Source organism: Calliphora vicina, chromosome 1 (genome assembly GCF_958450345.1).
Source record: "Calliphora vicina chromosome 1, idCalVici1.1, whole genome shotgun sequence".
Classification (NCBI taxonomy): Eukaryota; Metazoa; Arthropoda; class Insecta; order Diptera; family Calliphoridae; genus Calliphora; species Calliphora vicina.
The window spans coordinates 57,525,535-57,552,291 of NC_088780.1; the positions used below are offsets into that span (position 1 = coordinate 57,525,535).

The 26,757-nt window shown below is 30.3% G+C and overlaps 1 protein-coding gene across 1 annotated transcript; it reads left to right on the top strand.

Annotated features, from left to right (window-relative positions):
- The first annotated feature begins 1,743 nt into the window (after window positions 1-1,743).
- LOC135962545 (clotting factor B) lies at window positions 1,744-26,448 on the top strand. The gene is made up of 5 exons (XM_065514539.1): window positions 1,744-1,816; window positions 20,569-20,658; window positions 20,741-22,088; window positions 25,751-26,174; window positions 26,242-26,448. The coding sequence occupies exons 1-5, from the start codon at window positions 1,786-1,788 to the stop codon at window positions 26,398-26,400; spliced, it is 2,052 nt and encodes a 683-aa protein (XP_065370611.1). The 5' UTR covers window positions 1,744-1,785; the 3' UTR covers window positions 26,401-26,448.
- The last annotated feature ends 309 nt before the right edge of the window (window positions 26,449-26,757 follow it).

The following is a 26,757-nucleotide window of genomic DNA, read 5'->3' on the forward strand; positions in this document are numbered from 1 at the left end:
GGAGTGCGAAAATGATTGTAATTACTGGAAGAAGTTTTAAATATAAGCAGGTTAGTCTAAAAAGGCCATGATATTTATTAGCCCACTGTGCAGTATCACAATGTTAAATATATGAATCATTTCAAAAAGAAATGTATGCAATGTATGAAAAACAAAAAGATAATAAAAGTAAAAACAAGACATAATAATACAAAATATGTATGTTATATGCATGTACGTACATATGTATAAAAAATATGACAATAAAAAAGCTTTAAATAAAATAAAAATGATCGTAACAACAAAATAAAAATAATAACGAAACAAAATGTTAAATTTTGTTATTTGCTGGCACTACTCACTTTACTACTCTTCAAAAACTCCAATCATTCATCCATCCATCCATTCAACCAACCAACCAACCGAACTGACAATACTTATACGCTGATGGTATTTAAAGTTTCGTCAACGAAATTTAATTTAAAAAAAAATAAATAATAATAATTGAGAGTAAGTGTGTGGTGTGCTGTAGAGTAGTATGTACTGTGCAGCATTATGCTCTGATATGATGTAGTGTAGAGTGCTTTGACTGACGGTGGAGCTCTTTGAATACTTGAACTGCAGAAAGACTCAGACGAAAAAAAAGCTACAAACTAAGCTACAAGCGAACTATTCAAAATATGTATTTTTCTTTAGTTTTGTTTTTTAATTTCATTTTGAGGATTGAGTTTGAGTCGAAATATACAAAAAAACGCAGCTGATGCCAAAACTAAATTGTTTTACTTGAAACAGTCGAAGACGTGCAAGGCACGATTACGGAAGGAATAGCGGATTGTTCAAAAAATATTTTCAAATAATTTAAAACAAATACTTAAACAAATTGTAAATACATACAAATATTTATAAAAAATTAAAGTAAAAAAAATAATATAATTTTTAATATAAAACAAATAAATAAAGTGGAATTTGGCTGACAAAAAAGTGAAATCACTACAAAATTAACCAACTTAATGTCACAATTTTATTTTAAAGTGTTAAATTTTTAAGCAAAAATTTTATTAATACATATTACGAAAGCAATCATTATTTTTTTGATAATTTAAATATTTATATAAAAGATTTAAGAAAACCAGCTTTACAAAAAGTAATAAAATATCACAAATACACAATTAAATAAGTAAAAATTGTTATTAAATTAAAAAAAAAAATTAAATTAACTGCAAAATATACTATAATACTTGTACAAAAAAGCCATATTACAAAAAACAACCAGCACAGAGAGATATAAAATTGTTAATTTAACACTTTCATTTTCATTTCAACCAACCAATCAAACCAACAACAATATTGACGACAACAAAAGAAATACAACAACAACAATAATAACACTAACAATAACCAACTTTTAAACTTGAAGACTTGCTGTTTGCTGTTGTTGTTGGTTTTATTAACGTCTTTCTTTAGTTTTTGGTTAAATAACTAAATCCGCTAATAAAAAAAAACTAAAAATACAAACAGCACAAAATCGAACAAAATTCAATTTAAAATCTTTTATAAGAAAACAATTTTCAAAGCTGCCTGCCAACTTAAAGTGTGTTAACAATTTTTAAATAAATTTTAAATCAATTTATTTCATTGTGTTTTTTTCTTCTTCTTCTTCATCTTGTGTTTTGTTTTTTTTTTGCCACTTCCGTTTACACTTCAATTTACAAATGTTTTAATCGCTGCATTACAAAAGGCCCAGTTAAATATTTGCGAGTTACAACAGTTTAAAAAAAAACAAAAAAGAAAACCAGCATCATTAAAATGCGTTTAACGCCGTTTTTTATAAGTTTTGGTAAGTTAATATTATTATTACTTAATTAATTAATTATTTTAAAGAAATACATTTTTAAGTTGAGTAATCATTAATAAATTTAGCTTAGGGTGAATTTTAAATGGCTGAATAGCAACTGACTTTTACAACTGCGCCAACAAACAAAACCCTAGACCTTTCTTTTATATATGGACAATTCCATATCATCGTACGTGACATTTGTACGCCTATAGAGTGGAATAGATTTTGCAAAAATAAGAGTATCTGAAATATAATTTGGTCTTTATGTTCCATTCAGAGGGTACTATATTTTAAAATAATAAAAAGTTCTTTCGAAACATTGTTGTCCAAAATATCGAGCGAAATAATGGTATATCGTACGTGACATAAAACGGTATTCTAATAGCAATACAAAAGAAAATTTCTGAAATACAAATAGAAATTTCTGAAATACAATTGGAAAATTCTGAAATACAATTAGAAACATTTTAAATATAAATTAAAAATTCTTAAATACAATTGGAAAATTCTGAAATACAATTGGAAATTTCTGAAATACAATTAGAAATTTCTGAAATATAAATGGAAATTTCTGAAATATAATTGGAAAATTCTGAAATATAATTGGAATATTCTGAAATATAATTGGAAATTTCTGAAATTCAATTGGAATTTTCTGAAATATAATTAGAAATTTCTGAAATACAATTGGAAATGGTGTAGTTCTAAATCAATTGTATAATGGTAGGTATGTATTTAAATGTTTAATAATATCAATTTCAATGATAAGGAAAACTATTCCTAATGATCCGCCTAGAACAGAAATAAGGACATTTTTATTATCAAGATCGCTTTAAAATTTAGTAAATACCCAATCTTACAATAATTATGTAAGGAACCATTTTAAAAGTAATTCAAAATTTTTGTATCAGTTCATCAATTCGAAACGTCCAGTATCTTTCCATGATGAAATTTGGTGACGTAGAATCTTCAAATGAATCGGAGTTTTGTGACATGTTTGCTGTCTTCCCCTAAATCAATTATTCATATTCAAGTTTTAGGGCGGCACCAACAAATTATCCAACATTACATACTTCTTCTGTTATGACAGCTATAAAAATATCCGAAAAATGTCTAAAAAATCAAAAATTATAAAAAAAAAATTGTGAGAAACATTTGGGAGGAAAACACAGTAAAACTACTCCAAGACAATTTAATAACAAGAGTGTTTTAGAAATTCCCAAAAATTACTCACCGAGTGGTTATCAATAATCTAAAATTAGAAATTAATTTAGGAAGGGAAAGAAACTGGTCCTCAAGTACATAATCAAACCGGTTAAGTTTCGCGGTGCCAATATTATGGAATGAATCTTTTTTAGGACAAAGTATGGGTCCAATTCATATTATAAAAGATACTACGACAGGAATAGGATACATATCCAATTTAAACGATGTTGGGGTACCTCAATAGACTAGATGATAGTTTACTGGACTATCAGTCAGTGGGTTGCGGGTTCGAATCCCTCTGCAGACAATCCAAAAAGCTTCGCATGTTATTAGTTTGGATATTCCAGCACGATAATGACCTCAAACACACGTATTTGGTTGCAACTGAGTGGTTACAATCCAATGAGGTACGTGTTTTAAAGTGTCCTAAGCAAACGACACATCTCAATCTCATAGGAAACTGTATATTGCAAAATTGACTAATAATAAATCTCGATAAGCAGAATCAGTCTTGACCTGTGTTGTCTCTGTCGGTTGTATATAAAATCTAAAGTAGTGGTCTACCTAAATCTAAATTTAATAACTTTTCAAAATTTTATTTTATTTAAAAATTGTTCATTATATAAATCGAAATTCCTTATAAATTAATACATATTTATTTGTTAGTGTTATTAAACATTTGTTTCTAATATCTTTATTTAATATCTATTGTTATGGTATATTTTGATCCACCTTCATATTCTTATTTACGGTTTTTTTTTGGTAAATTTTGTTTAAATTTTATTTTGTTAAGACTCTATATAGTTTTTCGTAATACTTGGCGACTTGTGAAATTTGCATTTTTTTCGGTGTAAATTTGTTGTTAGTCTGTCTGTGGCTCTATGACTCTCCTCTTGTTATTTTTTATTTATTTATTTTAGTTATTGTTGTTATTGTATTAAGTGGAACATCACCTTAAAGTATGTGAGTTGTGACCTTAATACGCTTACTAAAGGTTTTTACCATTTGCGGTTTTAAACATTTAGTTTAGTGTTTGTATTTGTTCATAATTGAATGACTGTGTGAGTGATTTTTTTTCTACAAAGAAAATAAAATATTGTGTAATATTTACTTTTTTATTTCTTTATTTTTTTTTTTTGGTTGATAATTATTTTGTATGATTTTAAGTTGCCATTAAATACTCATAAACTAAAGTTGTAATATTCATCTGCAGATGCAGCAGTGAGTGGTTGCTCGTAACTTCTTTAGCAGATACTAGATTAACCCGGTGAGCTTCGCTACCCCAATCGCAGTAAAATAAATAAAAAACTGTTAAACGATTTTACAAAAAAATGTAATGAATATATTTAATACCAGTAATTTTTAGTAATCTTTAAGGGTGTACCAAGATATGTAAATATATTATATTGTAATTTTTTAAATATCCTGTTTTTCTATTCTAATGAACACTGACAAAGCAGTTTACATGAAGTTTGAAGACTCTCACAATAATAGTTCTTCATATATTAAAAAATATATATTTACTTTATATGGGAAAGGTCAGGGCCACTCTCCCATTTTTTAGTTCAACAACGGATATTGGATAATGAATATTAGGTATGTTTGGGAGGGACCATACCCCTTGTTTCAATCCCGCCCAATTTGATCCTAACTGCATGCAATGGTAACAAAATTATTCACGCAAAGTTTAGCGAATCTTACTAATACAGTTGTTCAGGTGCCACGCCCACTTATCCAATACCGTCCGATTTCAGCCTAACTACGTACAATGGTAAACAAATAAATCGTGCAATATTTAAAAACTCACTACTATAGTTCGCAAGCAATTCCATAATAACTATTTGCTTTGTAAGGGAGATGCCACGCCCACTTGGAATCGACCCAGCCATTTAGCCGTTTATAGAATTCAATTACGCAAACCTACAAACACACATTAATTTGTATATACAATTGGTAAATTCACAAGATCTCTTATCAGTCATATTGTCATAATATCCTAATATATCACGACTCGGCAGCTCGCCTTAACCGACTCTTAGGCATTCGGCGCAGGTCCTTGCTGGTTGGTTGCGATAACACAATAAACATAGCATACAACATAGCATGTGAAATGTTAGGACAATATGACATGATAAGAGACCTTGTGAATTGACCAAATATATTTAATATAGATAGTAGATATGTTCGCACATAGTTTATACGAAAAGGAAAGAGTCAAGACAAATACGTCTTTAATTAAATTGTCATTAAATGAAATTTCAACATTAAATATTTACGACTGACTAAAATAAAAACAGATCTCTAGTAAGTGGAATTTAATTTGTATATTTTGTAGTTTTTTTTTTGGCATGTATCAGTGAAATCTGTAATGACAAGATAAATTATTTTAAATTACACTTTAACATTTTTATGTAAACTATTGAAATAAAACCCTTTTCATTATTATAATTAATGAATGTGACTGTTACGAAAATGTATGGAGCGACATACAATACGTATTAACTATCAGCTGATAGGAAATTGTATCTACTTTGCAAACATTTACAAATAACAAAAGTCAACAGCAAAAACAGGCTTCACTACCAGTATATAGATTTGATGCATCATGGTTACCTAAGTACAGAAATGGTAATATTTTTCAATTCTATGGATAGATTTTTTTAAAAATATTATTAATGATAACTCGAAAAAGGTTAGTCCGATGAGTGTAAGCACATACAATTTTCTGAAAATGAGCGAATTCACTTAATTGTGAATAAATTCGAAAATAATCCATCGATTATTATCGATGGATCGATATTTGATATTATCAGGTAAAAAATATATATTTTTTGCTTCAATTTGTTATTATAACTCCGAAATTACTGAGCCGATTAAAAAGCAAAATATATATGTGTGAATTTGTACATAGCATGGGATTAATGTTTTCAAAAATCAATCATTCAAAAGAAGAACATTAACTATTCAATTTTATGTATATCAAACAAAGAACTAAAATTTTGTGAAAATGAGCAAATTCACTTAATTGTGAATAAATTCGAAAAGAATCCATCGATTTTTATGGTCGATATTTCATTTTGATGTTATTATATGTGGCTTTGCAATAAAGTAATAAAACTGAACAATTCCTGACGTTTTCGATTTTTCATTGGTTTTTTTAAACAAAACAATTTTATATTTTCATGTAAAAAATATATTTTTGGCTTAAATTTGTTATTATATCTCCGGAACTACTAAGCCAATTAAAATACAATAGTTATGTTCAATAACAAAAAGTTGTTACTAGTTAGTAACAATTGTTACTGGAAAAGCGTTCATTAACTCAAAAACTTGCAAGTAGAGAAAAAATCAAGAGCGTATAAATTTTAGAGAGTGTTCTCTCGTTAAAAACTATTACAAGTTCTATTTTGAACTCGTAATAGTTAGCAGCTTATATTTTATATGTTTTGTGTTATTGTTTATTTATTTAAAATTTTATTTTTGTGGTGAAAAAATGTCAAAACAAACGAATTTTTAATAAAATTAAAGAAAATGTGAGTATTTATACATTTTAAAAGGAATAAAATAAGAAAATTGTGTGTATAAAACAATTGTTACTGGAAAAGCGTTCATTTACTTTTTACTATTTTTGAGAATTTAAGAGAGTAATTTTGTAAATTTTGATTTTATTCTCTCGTTGCAAGTATTTACTGGGAAAGTAAATGAACAGACCTAATATATACAAATTTTCTAATATTTTGTACTGAATTTTGAGTTTTACATTTTATAATTTTGATAATTGAATATACAATTTTCGTTATTGGTTGAACTTTTATAAAAAAAAAATGATTGAATATACAATTTTTGTAATTGATAAATATTTAAATTGAAATATAGCTTTTTTTGTTTATATATCTAATACAATTTTATGATCAATTAATAATGGGTTAATGATGTTTAAACTTAGACCTAAAACTCGAAACTTTAAATAAAATATGGAATTGGGAGATCGATAAAGTACAAAATAAGTGCCACCCTAATACTTATTAATAGCCCCTAACAAAACAAAAATCATAAGATTCATCTTTATCTGAATACCCCTATTACAGAGACTTCCATTAATATACTCAATGAGGTCTTTTATGTTTTGCAAATTAAAAACAAAACAACCAGAATTAAATATAGTAAATTTACAAAATATTTGTGTAATGTATATAATGAGTGAACTAAAACTGGTTCCAAAATCAAATGGGAAAAGAAAGTGAAACCGAAACAAAAAAAATACACCGAAATCCAGCCCAACGCTTAAGACAACAATCTTTTGTATGCAAATAAAGTGAAATAAACCCATTTAAAAGGAACATAAAACAATAAATAATATTACAATAATTGCATGCAAATAATATGCAAAAAGAAATGTTTTCAGTAATGACTAACACTGGCAAAAAATCTGATAAAAACTGAAATAAATATCAGATACCAGGCTAACAGCTTGAAGAAATTCAATACATTCGTTGGTGGTTGGAACAAGAAATGCACCAAACGACTTCCTGAAATATAGTTAATAAAAAATTATGTCATTAAATAAAGGAGTTAAATAAAAAATGAGCAAAATACTTAAGAGATTTTCAAAATAAGGCAATATAAATTTAACTAGGAGTAGTTTCAGGGTTACAACATGCTTTTACCGATCGACTCAGAATCACTTTCTGAATCGATTTAACGATTGCCGCCCAACTGGCTGGCTGTCCATGTAAACTTGTGCGAAAAGTTAAGGTCGCAATTTTGTAAATATCTCGATTTGGATAGGCTGGTTCAAATCGGTCCATTATTTCACATAGTCTCCTCCCGAACAAGCTATTTTTTCTGATTTATATTCATTTCCACACAAATTCCTCCACAAATACGGCATATATTAAAATAAATCATGTTTTAAAAATTTTGTGCGGATGGATACATAACTAATAGGGTGATCGGCCCGGTTTTTAATAACCGGTTTTTTACTAAGGTCGGTTTCGGTTTTTTTGAAAAGCTCAAATTTCGAATATCGAAGAAACCGGGTTTTTCTTCTCGAATAGCCGGTTTTTTCTAAAAGTGAGTTTTGGTGTATTAAAAACTTTAAAAAATATTCAAAATCCAAAAAAATTTAAACAAATATTTCAACTATTTTAGAAGACTTTTTATATTTAGAAAATGTCACAAGTGATCTGGAAAGCCTGAAAACTTACTCAATGCTTTGTTTTCTATATGTCCTACAAATACACCAAGTAAAAGATAATTTTCAATGTCTAGTTTTATAAAAACAAAAAAAATCGATATACTCCAAAGCATTTAAAATGTGTTTATTCCTAAGAGATAATTTTATCTTCATAAGGTCTTCAAATTTACTAACGTTAAGGATTTTCGGGTCAAATTTGACCCAAATAGAAAAAAACAAAACTAACGTAGTTGTTGATATTTGAAATTAAATTAAAGTCATTAAAAAAAGGAGTAGAAATACTACTTTTTTTAAAAAAGGAGTAGAAATACTACTTTTTTTAAAAAAGGAGTAGAAATACAACTTTTTTTAAAAAAGGAGTAGAAATACAACTTTTTTTAAAAAAGGAGTAGAAATTCTACTTTTTTAATTTTTACAAAATTAGTAGAGTAGATATACTACTTTTTTTTAAAAAGGAGCAGAAATACTACTATTTAAAAAAGAAGTAGAAATACTACTTTTTTTTTAAAAAAAGGAGTAGAAATACTACTTTTTTAATTTTTAAAAAATTAGTAGAGTAAAAATACTACTTTTTAAAAAAAGAGTAGAAATACTACTTTTTTTAAAAAAGGAGTAGAAATACTACTTTTAAAAAAAAGAGTAGAAATACAATTTTTTTCAAAAAGGAGTAGAAATACTACTTTTTTAAAAAAAGTAGTAGAAATACTACTGTTTTAAAAAAGTAGTAGAAATACTACTTTTTAAAAAAAAGATTATAAATACTACTTTTTTTTTAAAAGAGGAGTAGAAATACTATTTTTTTAAAAAATGGAGTACGTTTTTAATTTCAAAATGGGTAACATTTTACCTGAAGACCTTATGAAGGATAAGAAAAACAGTAACTCCGAAAATATGATGAAGTGATATATTGAAATGAAATAAAATTCATAAAATATCAAAAATGTCAACCACTCACTTTTAGAAAAAATTAAATATTAATTTCAAAATGAGTCAAATTTGAACCGAAGACCTTGTGAAGGATAAAAGAAGTAATCAAAATTGTTTTAATCACTATTATTTTAATAAATAAAACATTTTTTCTTCTTATTTCTAGGCGTTTTTATATTTTTCCAAAAAACCAGTTAACCGGTTATTATAAAAAAAAACCGAAACCGAAACCTGTTGATTTTAAATTACAATTTTTCGAAGAAATCGAACACCGGATTCTAAAAAATGTCGAAGAATCGATCCCCCTAATAACTAACCATAGCTCCCATATAAGGCCCACTTCCGAAAATCACTTTACACATTTAAACAGTGTAGGGAATAACTAGCTATAATTTCTTACTTGTTTTTATTTAGAGCAAATCCATTAACTACCTAATTAGTTCAAAAAAGCATTTCCGACTATTAATATTCACATCATCTTGTAAATATTTAGCTTTCAAATAACTAGACAGCAATGATTTTATCTTCAATTTGTATTCCATCAACATTCTCCGCCATCATAATAAGGAATTTTAAATATTTAATGAGTTTTATTTTTAGTTTTCAACCCGAAATTTATATGCTTTGAAATGAAAGGTTTTATTTAGACAACCGCTAGTTTTCAAGGTTACAACAATCAAATGTTTAACAAATTTCTGGCACGTTTCGATACATCTCGTCAAAATTGCTAAAATAAATGTTACATTGCCAAAAGTAACATGTTAACTGATTGAAAACATTACTAGTCAATTTGTAACCAAACATTCACTTATTTCAGTTAACGAGACATTTGCCAATTTTGGATTAAGTATCAAACCAATATTCCAAACACATCATGGGACATTGCACTTTCGTTTAAAATAATTTGCTTGCAGATTTGTAATGAATTTTAGATGATTTTCAAATAAAAGGTTTTGAGTTTTCAAGGTTAAACAATATCAATGATTAAAATTCATATTCCAAACATTTACACAAAAGTGTTTGCCATGTTCTGGCAACTTAATTTATTGCAATTCCAAAAATGAACGACTGATCCAAAAAAAAAAATCAATATTTCTGGAACAATCCAAATGTATGTAACAATGATTTTTGTTCCGAATTGTCTTCTACTTCTACCAAATTGGTACAAAATAAATATGTAACTTTACTTTGGAACACGGATCCAGAGGGTGAAAAAAGAAAATTAAAAAACCGAAAAGTTTTTAATATAAAAAGGAAAAAAATAAAAATGGTTGTATCCGTGACTGAGGTATATTAATCTGAAATATTATACTTGTCCCATTCTGAACTACATACATCATGAAATTTTCGATTTTCGATATATTTGAAAAGGGACTTTTCTCAAAATTTAGAGGATACAAAAAACGTTCTAAAATTCTTTGTTTAACCCTCCGTTAGTCGCAATCATTTTCAATCGAGACTAGTTACAATGTATCAAATTTGAAAATAATCTCTTCACTTTTTATTTCGAAAACATGAAAACAATATTAAATTCAAAGTATATAAAAGCAAAATAAAAATAAAATTGCAGTAAAAATATATTTTTATCTAAAAAAGCTTCAAAATTAGGGTGTTTAAAAAATTTACAATAAAAAAATCAACTAGATAAGTTGCGACTAGCGGAGGGTTAAATATTATTGAAATATTTTTATTATTTATTATACTAAATTCAAGGACGAAGTCCTCAGTAGCCAGTTCCTAATTTCTTGTAATATTGATATGTAAATTTAATTAGCTATTAATAAATAAAAATAATAATACTAAATTCCATTTGAGTGATATAATAATTCAGTAATTTTACCAAAAAAAGGGCCAGTCACGTCTGCATACCGCAAAATGGAGCATTGTTTACTTAAAATCATAAATTTAATCTTATTTATTGGAAATTATGAATATGCAAAAAGAAACTAGTTAAGTATATTTATTTCTAATAAAAATTCTAACTTTTGTATAACTTTTCGGTCCACCTGTGCTGCAAATTTATTCCAAGCAGATAAGATTTTTTTACACCACCATAGTGGGGAGGGTATAATGCGTTTGTACAGATGTTTATAACGCCCAAAAATATTAGTTTAACACCCACCTTAAAGTATACCGATCGACTTAGAATCACTTTCTGAATCGATTAAACGATGTCCGTCGGCCTGGCTGACTGTCCATGTAAACCTTGTGTGCAGAGTACAGGTCACAATTTTGAAGATATTTCGATCAAATTTGGTACATATTATTTTCGGCCCATTATTTCACCTAGCCCCCATACAAATGTCCTTCCGAAATTGGACTTTATCGGTCATAAATGTTTAATTTATATATGTATCTCCACAAATTCCGCTCCAAATATATTGTATATATACAAAATTCTTGTCACCAAATTTTGTTACGATCGGTCCATAATTAGTCATAGCTCCCATATAGACCCGCTGCCGAAAATCACTCCAAAATATAAATTATTCAAATTTTAAAAGAAAAATGTTTTTGCTCTTTTACTTAGTGTAGGGTATTATATGATCGGGATTGACCGACCATACTTTCTTACTTGTCTTTAATTTAGCTTCGAGAATAGCCCAATATTTTTCAATTGGCCGAAGCTGGGGACAATTGGGTGGATTCATATGTTTTGATATTACATCGACTTTGTTGCTTCGATTCCAATCCATGGCAGCTTTGGAATAGTGGCAGGAGGCCAAATCGGACCAAAACTTTACTGAAGAAGTCATAGTTGTAGAGGTTACAAACGGAGCACTCTTATGATAGCAACTGCAAATAGCTTGCCACACAATTCCTTCTTACCAAATTTATCTATTTTTGTATATTTATATTTTCGATTGATATTCCCGCGGCTCTCTGCAACATAAAATTTACGTCCTTGTAACTGTTGAAGGTCCATTTTCATATACGTTTCATCACCCATGATAAGGCAGTTATTAAATTTTGTCAAAACTTGTTCGTAAAGTAAACGAGTCCGTTTTACAGCAGTAGTTTTTTGCTTTTCAGTATGATTTGGATGACCGTAAGCCAGCATCCAGGAGTATTCTTCTTGCTATACTACGACTGGTTTTAAATTTTTGTGGCGCGATCATTATCAGATAAACGTGCGACCGTATTTTATGTGAACAATGCTTTAGTCAAAAAAAAATAAAATCGTCTGTTCATAAATAGCAAAAGTCGAAAGTTCGAAAAGTCCACTATTTTTTCAACTATTTTTGCCTATATGGGAGCTATAACATAATAAGAGGCGATTGTCATATAATTTTGTGAGCTGATATCTATATATCTTACAAGTGATCTATGGTAAATTATGAACAATTCGTCAAATTCTAGTTCAGTAAAACGGTGAAATGAAAAGTTTTTTTCATATTTTCATTCTCGTTTAGTGAAAAAATTATAAATTAATTGAAATATTTTCATATGAAAAGAAAAAGTAGAATGAAAAAAAATTGTTATCAAAATTTCACAGGCTTAGCGCCGTATTAAAACTGCTAAGCTTCGACATCTGCATTTGACTTTTACATTTTATTAACACAGATACAAAAGATACATATATACAATGGAATAAAAAATGTTTTCATTTAAAGAACGGGAATCACAATTTGTGTAATTGTGAAATGGTAATATGAAAAAGAAAAGTTTTTTTTCATTTCACCGTTTCACAGAACCAGAATCGAGACCCTGATCTGTGGTGGTAGTCCTTATATGGGACCAATGATCACTTATGGGCCGATAAGTATTAATATTTAAGTGATTTTTGGAAGTAGACCTTATATAGAGGATATGATCAAATATGGTGCGATCAGATACAACAATTTGATTTTTGCATACATATTACTTATATGTGAGGATTCTTACAATTAATTTTATTTTCTGGTTCTTTTAGCGATCTAGTATTTTATTGGAAATCGCTTGTATTTATTATTGCATCTACCCCAGCCCATATTTTTGGTGGTGGGTATAAAAATCAATGATTATTGAATAAGTTCTAGGTCTATTTTAGATTTGCTATTCATAGAATTAGTTTTGAAGATTTCGAGATGAGATAATACAGTTATTCTAGGGATTTAAAACAATTTTTGAATTAAAAACTGTGACATGGTGTAAACAAGTTGAGAAGTACTGATCCAATTTGTTATAAACAAGCGGTGTTCAAATAATTTCAGACATTTAACAGGGCAGTTGTCAACCGCTCATTATTAAAATAACTCGCTACTTAAGTACTTAGGTAAACTATTAATAAATATACATACGATCGTCTTATTCACTCACAAATTAAATCTACCACATTTGTATGACATTTTTAAGACTTTGTTTAAGTAAACATATGTCGTCAATTATGAAAAAAAAATACCACAATAATCACATGAGATTTGTTAATACTCTTACACATTTATTAAAAATAAAACTTTTAATTTTATTTCATTTTAATTTGTATGTGTACATGACCATAGACAATATTATTTTTAAACACATTTGTATATTTAACTAGTCATACAAAGTTTTTAAAAAAAAATATTAGGAAATACAAGTTTATCAGCTGTTGAGCATCACAAAATAAAACGACATCATCATCATCATGCCCCGCTGCATGCTACGAGAAATTCACTCACTCTACTGGTAGATATAAATCGCATGAGTAGACATAAATTATTTTATTTTGTTGTTAAAGTTGTTTTTATTTTCTTAAAGTTTTTTTTTTTTTGGAACAAGTTATTTTAGTGGGATTATATAGTAAGTAGTTGTACGAGTGAGTATTTACTTCCATGGTAGGTTAATCCCCAGTTATGTAATCAAATTCCAAATTCCAGTAGCTTTAAACTATTAACATCTGCATGATCAACGCCACCATCATAATCAACATCACCATCATCCGCATCGTTAACGTAGTCGTCGTCGTCGTCGCCAGCGTTGTTGATGGCGATGACGCCAAACAACTGTAATTTTTGTTCAACAACTTTTTATGCAGCTTTTTCAGGCATGACGAATGTTGCAACTTGCTTGAGAAATGCATGATATGATAAATGGTTTCGTTAGTTGTTTCATGTTTTTAAGGAAGTAAATCGCATTTTGATGATACCGGGTTTGGGTTCACTTTCGTTTGTTTAGGATGACTAAAAATAGTTTTCTTTCCTATTCGCTTTAATTTACGTGTTTTTTACGCTAATGGCAAAAATGTTAGTTGAAAGGTGTATGCATGGAAACGAGGAAGAGATTGTGCATGTTAGTAATATAATACAAATTTGTTGGCAAAATCTGAAAAAAGTTAATTTTTCTTAGGCTTAATTCAAATTTCAAAATCAAATTAAAATTTATCTCTTTGCCATTCTTCCGTTAGTGAATTCATTACGAATTGGTTGATAGGCTTAGTTCTTTAGTACTAAAAAACGTATTGAATTCATTCCTTTGAGAATTCATTCTTTATAGAAATAATTGCTTATTGAATCATTCATGTTTTATTTAATTCAAATCGTAATCCATTGTAAAATAACCAAGTCGAGAGGTATACTGTGATTGACAATTCAATTATTTTTTTTTTAAATATTCAATTAATAGTTCAAAATACAAAATGGTATTGACCATAGATTATTACAGATATGCAACAAATTACACTTCTCAAACAAGTAATATTGAACCGTATGGTTATTTTTACGTTCTACATTGTAGAACCACTTTCCAATAATTGTGGTTTACAGAGCGAGAGAAAAAAAAATAACATTTTCAATGGATAAAGATTGTGATATACATATATTTGTCTATCTCTTTTTCTATAAATAAGTTTTTTCGCGGGCCGATACCAACCAAGACCAGCCCCATTTTGCATGCGGCTAACAGTTCGAGAACTAATTTAAAATTTTAGATTACACAGGGCAACAAAATCTAAAAAATTTTAGAGGCTTTTTAAACCACTACACAATTTTGATGTAATATGGTCCAAATTTTAAATTCTATGGAGAAGTTTTTTTTTGAATTTTTTTTTTTAAATTGCGAATTTTTGTAGATATTTCTCCACATAATTTATGATAACTCAAAAAGGGTTAGTCCGATATTAATGAAATAAACTTGGAAAAGTTTAAATTTACATAATCTTTAATCTGTTTATATTACGTTTCGGAGTTATAATAACAAATTGAAGCAAAAAAAAATCAATCGATTTTTATGATCGATATCTCATTTTGTTCCTATTACATGTGGCTTTTCAATAATGCAATAAATCTGAAAAATTTCTGCCGATTTCGATTTTTTATGATTTTTATAAAACAAAAAAATTGCATTTTTCACGTAAAAAAAACATTTTTTGCTTCAATTTGTTATTATAACTCCGAAACTACTGAGCCGATTGAAACGCAATATACATATATGTGAAAATTTGTACATAGCATGGGAAAAATGTTTTCAAAATTCAATCAATCGATAGAAGAACATTAACTACTTATTTTTATGTACATCAAACAAAAAAGTAAAATTTTATGAAAATGAGCGAATTGTGAATAAATTCAAAAATAATTAATCGATTTTTATGATCGATATTTCATTTAGTTGCTATTATATGTGGGTTTGTGATAAAGAAATAAACCTGAACCATTTCTGCCGTTTTCGATTTTTCATAATTTATTTAAAACAATAAAATTTGTTATTTTCACGTAAAAAATATATTTTTTGCTTCAATTTGTTATTATAACTCCAAAACTACCGAGTCGATTAAAACGCAATACATAAACATATTAAAGGTTTTGTAAATTTGAAATTTTTTAAGTTTACTTCAATAATATCGAGCTAACCCTTTTTGAGTTATCATAAATTATGTGGAGAAACATCTACAAAAATTCACAATTTTAGAAAAAAAAATTTAAAAAAAAATCTTTCCATAGAATTAAAAAATTTACCATTTTTGTACTTAGGTAACCATGATACATCAAATCTATATAGTGGTAGTGAAGCCTTTTTTTGCTGTTGACCTGTGTTATTGAAAACCTCCCTGGGAGTCTCTTTTGGGAATTTCTGAAACATTCTTGCTATGAATTTATCTTGTCTTGAAGAAGTTTTGCGACGTCTTCCTTCCAAATGTTGAGTTTCTACATTTTTTTTCTTCTATCCAGAATTTTCGCTAATTTTGACTACATTAAAAAAAACCCTGAAATTTTGTAATTTTTTTGAAAACTGAAATTACGGAATATAGTTTTTAAAAAGTTTCCAAAGTACTGTACTCACAATATATATGAAATGCAAAGATTAATGTGAATAAACACTTGATGAATAGAAACCTTCTCAAAGCCTAAATTTTTGTAAATGTGTTTATCAGAATTAATTGTGGAATAATTTTGATCCAAAACTTACTACAAGTAAGAGCTGATCTTTTAAAAAGTCATAACACTGGAACAACCTTTGAACACAAAAGTCATTCAATGTCTGCAGTTACACTTGCATAATTTCGACATAAATATTTGTATAATTTTCCAACTTACATACATTTTTCGTAGCAATTAAATAGTAACATTAACTGTAGAAACAAATTTTGAATGTATAATTACCAGTAAAAATGTCAAAACAATGTTTAAATGTTGTAGGTTGATTTTATGTTTTAATTTTCTGCTGTTAACTCAAATGTGTTGCATGTTTAGTATTGTGTTAATGCTTAACTTAAGTGAAAGTGACAACAAAATATTTAACAAAAAAAAAAACAAAACTTAAACATTAAGAAAACAAAAAAGGTTCATAAATTTAGAAAACACTCCTTAAAGATTTATCTCCACTTAAATGGTTTCAAAGATAAACATCATTTTTGTTTCAACTGTTTTAAATTCAGTCTTTAAATTCCATAATGATCAAGCACCATAAAAAATCCTAAAGAAATAGCATGCGACCTTGAATTTAGTACAATATGAAAGCTTGACATAATTCACCTAAAAAATAAATAAAAGAGAAACAAAATAAATGTTTCCATAAATTTCAGTTAAAACTTCACTTTTAAACGTGAATGATGATTATATCATACTGGTACCAGAGCACCAACATACTAAAATCAACACTCTTGATATTCAAAATAAAAACAACCGAAAAATAACTTCAAGTATGTCTGACTGACTCCCAGATATTTAGCCAGCCATGTCCAAATTAAATTAAAAAAAATACACAATGAGTCAAAAAACCAATTAATGTAAACAAACTGAAATAAATGATACGATCCCCATTGGCACAACAATAATTGTATTATGACGATCCCAAAAACAGAAAAAAATACTCGTATATATTTCAGTTAAGTCTGTGATGCCAGATTAGAAACATTGTTTTGGGAGGGTATATTGTGTCCGAACATCAACCATAAATTATAAAAATCTGCTCAGGATCACTTTCTGAGTCGAAAAGCTTTTTTATTGCGAAAAGCTTTCAATGCATCTGAATATAGTTAATATCTCATAAATACCTTCAATATAAGTATAGTTTTCCCCACAATATTCAGCATAAATAAGTTTATACATTCGAAACTCACACTACCAAATTTGGTAAAGATCGGTACATAATTCACCATAGCTCCCATATAAGGACCGCTCCCGAAAATGTCTCTAATGACTATAGATCTCTAAATAAGTTTGTATCAAAATAAAATTCACAGCAAGGAAGATTCTTAAATCATTTCTCATGATTTTGTGATGATCGATACATATCGAAAGTACCATCAAATATTTTTCTCACCAATCGAAATAATTTTTCTGTATATATCGGTCCATAATTTACCATAGCTCCCAAATTTCTTAAATATGTTTGTTTGAAAATGGAATTTTAAGCACATAAATCTTACAAAAGTATTGGTAGCGAGAAGAAATTTGCTCCGATTAATTACTTTATCAATCCAAAATCATTCTTCCATTGCTCCCATAAAAGGCCAAAATCAGATCTCAAAATTTTGTGAAGATCAGTCTGTAATTGGCCATAGCACCTTAGACTGCAGTTTCTATATAAGGACGTCTCACGATAAAAATATCGCATAAATAATTTGTATGTTAATTAAATTCAAATTATCAAATGCTGTAAGTATCGGGCCTTGGTTAGTCGATGTTCCTATATAAAAGCCATTCACAGTAAATCTCACATAAATATCTTGAAAGTCTTGCTATATAAATAATAATATTGAAGCAAAACTAACATTCCCACAGCAGCCGGTTCTACGTACCGTAATGGCCCGAAAATCTTCGGCCAAGAACTGTAAATCCAGCAACAACAATACAATTTTTAAAAAATTTTATTGGTCCGCGCCGGATGTCCATAATCCCGGACCGTAGTTCTGTACAGACTACCAGAACCCACTGCACCACATGCCAACATAATTAAGGTGCAACTCTTGTTTGGGCTTGTGTCACCTCAGGAATTTTTCCTGACTTAATCATGAAGCACCATCGGCGTTTTCGACATAATTTTCGTCATCCTGCCACACCTCCACCCTCTCCACCTTAATGACAACAACAGCAGTAAAGACTGCAAAGTTGCAACGGATACAACTTTATCCGAAAAGACCGCATCAGAGGCAACGGTGGAGACATCGCATTTATCATACACAGCATCGTGCAGTATCGAGCTCTTTCTCTCGATCTGAATTCTAGAGACCAATATCTTGAAGTTCAGGGTATTGCGGTCAAATCGGGAGATACGGAGTTGGAGCTCTATAATGTTTCCGCCATATTCTGTCATTAGGACATTATTGGATGGTGATACCCGTTTGTTCTTAGGGGACTTCAACGCTCATCATTAGCTCTGGCACTTAAGTCTTGTGGAAAATTAGAGAGGAGCGTCGCTGGCGGAACAAATTGACGAATCCACCTTCTGAACAATAAATGATGATGCCCTCACACGGATTATGTGTAATTGGGCTAGTTCAACAGATATGACCATGGAGAGTTCTGGTCTGATTAACTGCACAAGCTGGCGTGCTGTTATTTCTCTGGGATCAGACCATTTATCGACAATTGTTTGGTTGGCAAGAGGACAAGCGAAACAAATGGTTGTATCATTTGAAGAACTGCCACTTAAGTTCTGGATTTGGCAAGTTGTGATCTACAGATCGGTATTTCGCCAAATAGACAAAGAAGGATGAAAAGGTCGCAATTAATTTTACAAATATGTGCCACCATATCCGACCCTAAACGGAGCGCGCGTGCTTTCCACAAAACGTTGAAAGACCTAACTAATGTCAGCAAGTATTTATAAGAAACCAGTATTTTGCTTCAGCGTTACTTATGTGAATGCTGGATATTATTATATTGCATATACATATGTAGTTCCAGAATTTATTTCGTCCACTTTCCATACTAGTTATGGGTCTCCCCATTACATACTAGTTCTCCTCCCGATAGATGTGCTCTGCCACAATTTAATCCCTTTTGAAATCCTTAAATAACTTAGCGTTCTCAAAGTGGAAGAATGAACTCAATCTGGATATCGCTGCTGTATTTTCGCGTCCCATTGTACCATTGCGTTCCAAATAATCTTCAAAACCCCCAGTGTAGAAAATAAATTTATTATTATTATTCCTACGAAAAAATACTAGAACAAAAAACGGTACTTATACTTATTTAATAGTTTTATAAGCTTGAAAAAAAAATAATTTAAAAAAAATGGATTGGAATTTTGGGCGTTTGTTTAAACTAAGAAATATTTGACATTGGATATATAATTTCTGGCAACTTGCTAAGTTTTTAGTATAAATTTCTGGAGGTTCGTTCAAACAACTCTTACGTATTCTGAATTTAAGTAGTACGTACGTGTACGACTCTTGCATACAAATTGAATTTAAACCAAAACTATTTTGAGCTAAACAAACACTTTGGCACAATACAATTGAAAGTAGCAATACGCCATACTAAATAATGTGTAGACAAATAAATAAATAGTTAGTCATACCTGCTAAAGGTGACTTTTCAGTTTTTGAATTGTGAGGTACGAGTAACAACAAAATGTTCGGTTTCTCACCAATTTTGTCAGTCTCAGGGGCATTCATTTCAAACCGTCATACATTTAGAAATTTTGTGTATTTATTTACCCGGTTATTGCATTTTTTTTTGGTTTGTATTATATTGTTGTTATATTTGATGAATAGATTTTAATTTTTTATACAAATATTGCAAACAAATGGAGCAGCGCCGGTATTGTTTGCATATTTTGTTAACAATAAAAATAAAATAAAGATTACTCAATCATTAACATATGGAAATCATCAATAGTCGAACGACTTTGATGCGTTACGATGACATTTTACTGATACATATGTAAATAAATAATTAATACACTGAGAGAAAAGTATTCTGGGCAAAAAGGATAATTTATATTTTTAACTGAAAATAATTAAAAATATTTTATATTTTTATTGATAAACCTTTATTATATTTATTTATCATTTTAGGTCTGATATCAGCCATAATAATCCAAACATCGGGGTCTCCAAGTAGCAATGACAACGACTATGAACCGCGTCACTTGATGAACGATCAATGTAAGTATCAAGACATTCAGAATACACACAATTAACCCATACATAACAATTGAGTTTGGATTCATAACTACTTTTAAGGCAGCGTCTTTTTTCCAGTCACAATCGGACTCACCATTTTCCAAACAGCTAGCGGGACTTAGCACGAAGCGAGCGGGACGTAATAAGGATTGGAAACAAAATGTTGATACAAAATCCGAATCAGACTCAGCTGCTGATTCGCTGGCGGAAGATGATTCCGAAGATGAGGATGGTTCCACGGAATACTATGATGAAGAGAGTGATGAAAGCAACAGTAGTGGCAGCAACAGCGAAAGTGGCAGCAATGAATCAATACCACGTTTGTTGTCACAATCAGCCTTTCATCGCATCTCAGAAACATTGGGTGCTTTAAATACTGTGGGTCATATGCTGGTCGATACAATGCGTGGACAAGATGCAAAATCAGACTCGGATACTACAACAGCTACAAGCACAACGACAACAACAACGTCCGCAATTCAGGGTGCAGGTGAAGAATCCTCTAAGGTTTTAACTTTATACCCAGAGGAGAACTCCATAATACAAGATACAAGCTCATCAGATATTCAAATAGCTAATAAAAGAATTGGCCAAGAAGAGCCTATTAGTAAGCCCATGTTTGTGGAGAATAAGGAGATTAAAAAGAGAAAGAAAAAGAAGAAGACCAACAAGAATAAGGTGAAGAAACCCTCGCAGGATTTACAAGTAAATTCCACTATTCTTACTGGTCTACCCACCACCTTGCGACCTGTGTCCGCCATCATCACAACATCAGTTACTACCTCTAGACCTTACGCAGATTCTGTAGCATTAGCCACAGATGAATCTACAGCCAAAGATGTAGAAAATCGTTGTAAAACTCCCACCGGAAGACCAGGACGTTGTGAAGATTTAAGCAGCTGTCCGGCTTTACTGTTAAATCTCAGCAGTTTACGCGAATCGTTATGTTTCAAAAGTCTTTTTGTTCCGGGCGTATGCTGTCCCCTGCCCGACACTCCAACAGTATTAACCACACAAAGACCTCTTAAACTAACTACACGAGCACCCACCACTGTCGCAACTACCACCAGAAGACCCACAAATCGTCCTTCTTCACCCAGTTTGGTACTGAAGCCTCATGGCAAACCATCTACTACAACAACAACGACTACCACAGAAGCACCTTTAGATCCCACTGATTTAGAACTTTTGGGCTCAAACAGTATTGTGGATGCTGACGAATGTGGCCAGCAAGAATATTCAACAGGTCGTATTGTAGGCGGTGTAGAGTCACCCAATGGTCAGTGGCCGTGGATGGCGGCGATATTCTTGCATGGTCCTAAGCGTACAGAGTTTTGGTGTGGTGGCTCGTTGATTGGTTCTAAATATATTCTGACAGCTGCTCATTGTACCAGAGATTCGAGACAGAAACCGTAAGTTTATTATTTTCAAAAATAAAATACAGTAATTTAAATACTTAATTACGAGTATATGGGAGAATCCATATCAAAACGGACAGAAAACAGCTATTTTCGGATTTGACATCTTCGATTTTAATGAATTTTACCACACATATTACGGTTCCAAAGGGTTCCTCAAATCTATAACTATTTCAAGGTCCTCCTTTCCATTTCAAAAATATCGCGATTTGAAAATTGAATTTTTTTTTAAAATTGTCTAAATTTTTATACACATACATAATTGCCCATAACTATGAAGCTACTCAAAGCCCAACATATTTTTTGATTCCATTTTAAAGGAAAGATATTGTCCTTTAAATGGTGTGAATAAAATTGTTTACTTCCAAAAGGTTAAAGGTCAAATTTCAAAGTATTTATTTCAATGAAAAAAATATCAAAGATTGAGGTTTTAAAAATTCAAAATGAAAATGGTATGAGGACACCTAAACTCTCTACTATATTCGTGGAAAAAAAATCGATGAAGACTCGATTGGTTTAGGGGTTATAAAGAAAATCGTTATTAAAAGTACGTTTTTTCATATAAATTCATATAAAAATTTAAGCACCTGTGTTTTACCACATAAATTGAAATTGATTCAACTGTGTTCTGTTTTCTATTTGCCGAAATTTTTATATGAAAAAAAGTACTCGGACAAAACTAAAGCACAGATCCAACCTTCAATGTTAATTCATCTGGTGGCATTCCGGCTGGTTGCAATGAATTCAAAAATTCAGTTGGACAATTTACGACTTGTTCTTCGTGCATTACTGTGTCAATCGATTTGTATTTCATTGTTTCGCAGTTTCAATTGAATTTGCTCATTGAGCTTGTTGACGGGAGCAATTGGGAGAAGAGCTAGGAAAAAGTTTGTTCATTGCGCCAATCAGTACGTCCTTGTGATTACTGTAGTCATCATCCTTATTGAAATGAAATGCGCCAACTTTAAATCGATTCTTTCTCTTGAACGATTGGCTTATAGTCCTTCGATGTTGTTTTGGTGTGTCTCTGCAGATCTCGATGAAGATGCACTGTGACGCATTTGCTGAAGCCATGATTCGAGATCTCTTTCCGTTTCCGCGTCTCTAGACGTAGATGCCCATTCCCGATTTTTCCTGAAGAAATGTTGTACCTTATTAACCGCTGCCTTCGTATTTTATCGAACGATATGAAAATTTGGTATATACTGGACATGTGCAGGAATGTATTCCTTTCTTCACTTACACCAAATCATTCGCTTCGGAGTAAACCTCTGTGAATTAAAATTTTAAAATCAGTGACCATGAAAGCATTATATGGGAAAATAAATTTTCTTCATATTTTTTTTTCGGGGATATTTCGGGAATTTGGTATACTTGGGTATTCTTCTTGTTTGGCCGGAGACCAGTCCGAATTTGTGCGATTCATCGAAATCGGTCCATGCGTTGTTGAGTTATAAGCGTAGTAACTAACATCACTTTCTTTTATATATAGATAGATTTGACACCCATTTTCGAGAAAATAAAAAAAAGTTCTTTCAAAAAGTACATTTAAGGATTCAAGTATTCCACGAAAATGTTTGCCGGAAAATTTCAGTGGAGGTCACCAAAGATACCAAAGTTGTAAATAATGCTCTTTACGCTTAATTAACAAAATTACACGCCACCCTGAGTCTCACATTTTTAAAAAAAATCGCCAAAAATCCATTTATGATCCGCATGAGCTGAAATTTAAAATATAAACAGTTCTTAAAAAGATTTACAAAAAACATTCATACGTATGTAAGTTATCTCTTTTAGTTCAAGAGATATTTACGTTTACAGTGCACTAGCGATAATATGAACTTATTAAAACCAGGCCAGTTCACTTTTGCAAGATTGTTCATATTTGCGAATGGCATCTAATTCCCATCAACAGCTAGGGAAGTTCAAAAATTATTAAGCAGTTGGATTAGAATTTAGTCACTACCCAGTTGATTTAGATTTCAACTCTGTGTAGATAGATAAAATACGTTGAAAAAACAAAAATAAGCTGTTCATATTTTAAAAAGCTTTAAAATATGAACAGCTTATTTCACTAAGTTCATATTTTAGAGTACCCTATGGAAGTAAAAAATGTTCATATTTTGGGGTGTTCATATTATAACGAGTGCACTGTTTTTATTTTTTTTCTGCTTGATCTTTTCTTGTTTTTTTTTTAGATTTGGCGGGCATATGGATGGTCGATTTTTTTAAAAATATCAGCCATATTTGCTATATAATTCTGAATAAAATCAAAACAACTTGCTAACAGTTATCTCGTTCCTATAATGCATTAAAAGATGGAAAATGTAAAATTTTTTCTCAAAAAAGTACCTATATTTTTTCTTCGGGACTTTATAAAATTTGTATATGATCCGAAAGGATAACTTAATGGAAAAGCGTGTAAATTAAAACTTGGCTCACTTAAGCGGACCTAGTCACCCTCAGACCTATCTAAAATTTGCCAATTTAAAAAATAAATTCCTATATTATAATTTTTAGTTTCTATGGCGTTCAACAATTTCATAAATTTATTTTATTTCAATAAACTTGTAATCTTCAAGTCCTAAGGTTTTCACCAATACCAAATACTTACACAAATAGCTTATATTTATTCATTAGGAGCTTTACAAACCTTGCTTCCTTTTTTGATAAATTTTAACTTTTTTATATATTCCATGCAAAATGGGTTTTGAAAAAACTTAAAAAATACGGCCATTTTTACATATTCCAACTTTGGATGCATGCAACTTTTTACAGGGATGAGATAACTATTAGCAATTTTTATCACAAATATAGATGATATTTAAAAAAAAATTTGACCCTCCGTAGGCCCGGTATATCTAGAAACTAAAAAAGATCGAGCAAAATTAAAAAAATAAATAAACCTAAATAACTATTGACTTAAAAGTGATAATGTTTTTTGTAGATCTACTCAAGGACTATTTATATTTTAAATATCACCCTCACTGAAATTTTTCGGCAAACATTTTCGTGGAATATTTTAATCCTTAAATATCCTTTTAGAATTTTTTTTGATTTTCTCGAAAAATTTACCCCTTTTAATTCTGCCTATAAGAATTCTTTCAGACAAGCTGCTTTCGATTATTTCTGACTTTCTGGTTGAATTTTCAGTTTTGGTGTATTCAGGGACTCATAGTAAAATTTCACGGATAATATTTTTGCGGAACATATTAACCCATTAAATCCCTGCATTAATGGTGTTTGTTGCTCTTTTTTAAAAGAAGGACAAAAAAGACCCATGCCTTGGGGATTTAGAGGGTTAACATATTCTTCAAAAATATTCTCCGTAACATTTTACATAACTTTGCTGAACACATTTTATACCTAAAATGTAAGGATCACATGGTTTCTTATGAAGATTAACAATAACAATGTGCCAGAGTTGGGAAACTTTAACCCCCCCCCCCCCCCCCTCAAATGAAATTCAAACGTAAACTTTCAAAACGCCGATACACGTGTCTTTTTTTTTGTCTCCTCTATCAAAATTTATTGGTCTGACCTTGTAATTTTGGAAAAAATTTGATTTTGTTGTATAGTGCAATATTCGGCACAGCCGAATATAGAACTTAATTGTTTGAGAGATTTTAAAATTTGATTTATTTTTTTATTTTCAGATTTGCTGCCCGTCAATTCACTGTACGTTTGGGCGATATAGATCTTTCAACCGATGCCGAACCCTCTGCACCCGTAACATTTGCCGTCAAGGAGGTGCGAGCCCATGAACGATTTTCACGTATTGGTTTCTACAACGATATTGCTATTTTGGTATTAGATAAACCTGTGCGTAAGTCCAAATATGTTATACCCGTGTGTTTACCCAGGGTGGGACGCATGCCGCCGAAAGAACGTTTGCCCGGCAGAAGGGCTACTGTGGTGGGCTGGGGTACAACATATTATGGCGGCAAGGAATCAACATCGCAGAGACAGGCTGAATTGCCGATCTGGCGTAATGAAGATTGTGATCGTTCTTATTTCCAACCCATAAATGAGAATTTCTTATGTGCGGGTTATTCGGATGGTGGTGTAGATGCTTGTCAGGTAAGTGTTTATTAATTTTTTTTATTCTTCAAAGTTTTATTAATATTTATTACATTTTTGTTTCTAGGGTGATTCTGGTGGCCCACTTATGATGCGCTATGACTCACGTTGGCTGCAATTGGGCGTGGTATCGTTCGGTAATAAATGCGGTGAACCTGGTTATCCCGGTGTGTATACGAGAGTCAGTGAATATTTGGATTGGATACGTGATCATACAAAGGACTAGTAATAATTAGTTTTATAAATGTGCTCAAGATGTGTTCTTAGCGTATTTAATTTAATTTAACAAAACCAATATGAATAAAATGTGTATGTTATTTTTGTATTAAAGTTAATTTGAAGTGCTTATTTTGAAAGTAGCATAAGTCGAGTTTTGTTCAAAGTTCAGATAATGATAGAATTATGTTTAAATTTAAGGATTCTAACCTGTATTGACTTATGTGTCGATTTGTCCTAGTTTTGGAAGATTTGCCTTTTTGTCTTGGTTAATTATGGTTTCTTAAAATAATATTCTATTATAATTAAATGTTACGATTAATTTAATTTCAAAATTCGAGGATGGCGAGTCGGACTAGTATTAACT

What these genes read in the sequence shown, in the direction of transcription:
- LOC135962545 (XM_065514539.1), top strand. Translation starts at nt 1,786, where the DNA reads ATGCGTTTAACGCCGTTTTTTATAAGTTTTG. An exon ending in GCCGTTTTTTATAAGTTTTG is followed by an intron (nt 1,817 to 20,568) that starts GTAAGTTAATAT and finishes TTATCATTTTAG; the next exon opens with GTCTGATATCAGCCATAATA. An exon ending in AGAGATTCGAGACAGAAACC is followed by an intron (nt 22,089 to 25,750) that starts GTAAGTTTATTA and finishes TTTTATTTTCAG; the next exon opens with ATTTGCTGCCCGTCAATTCA.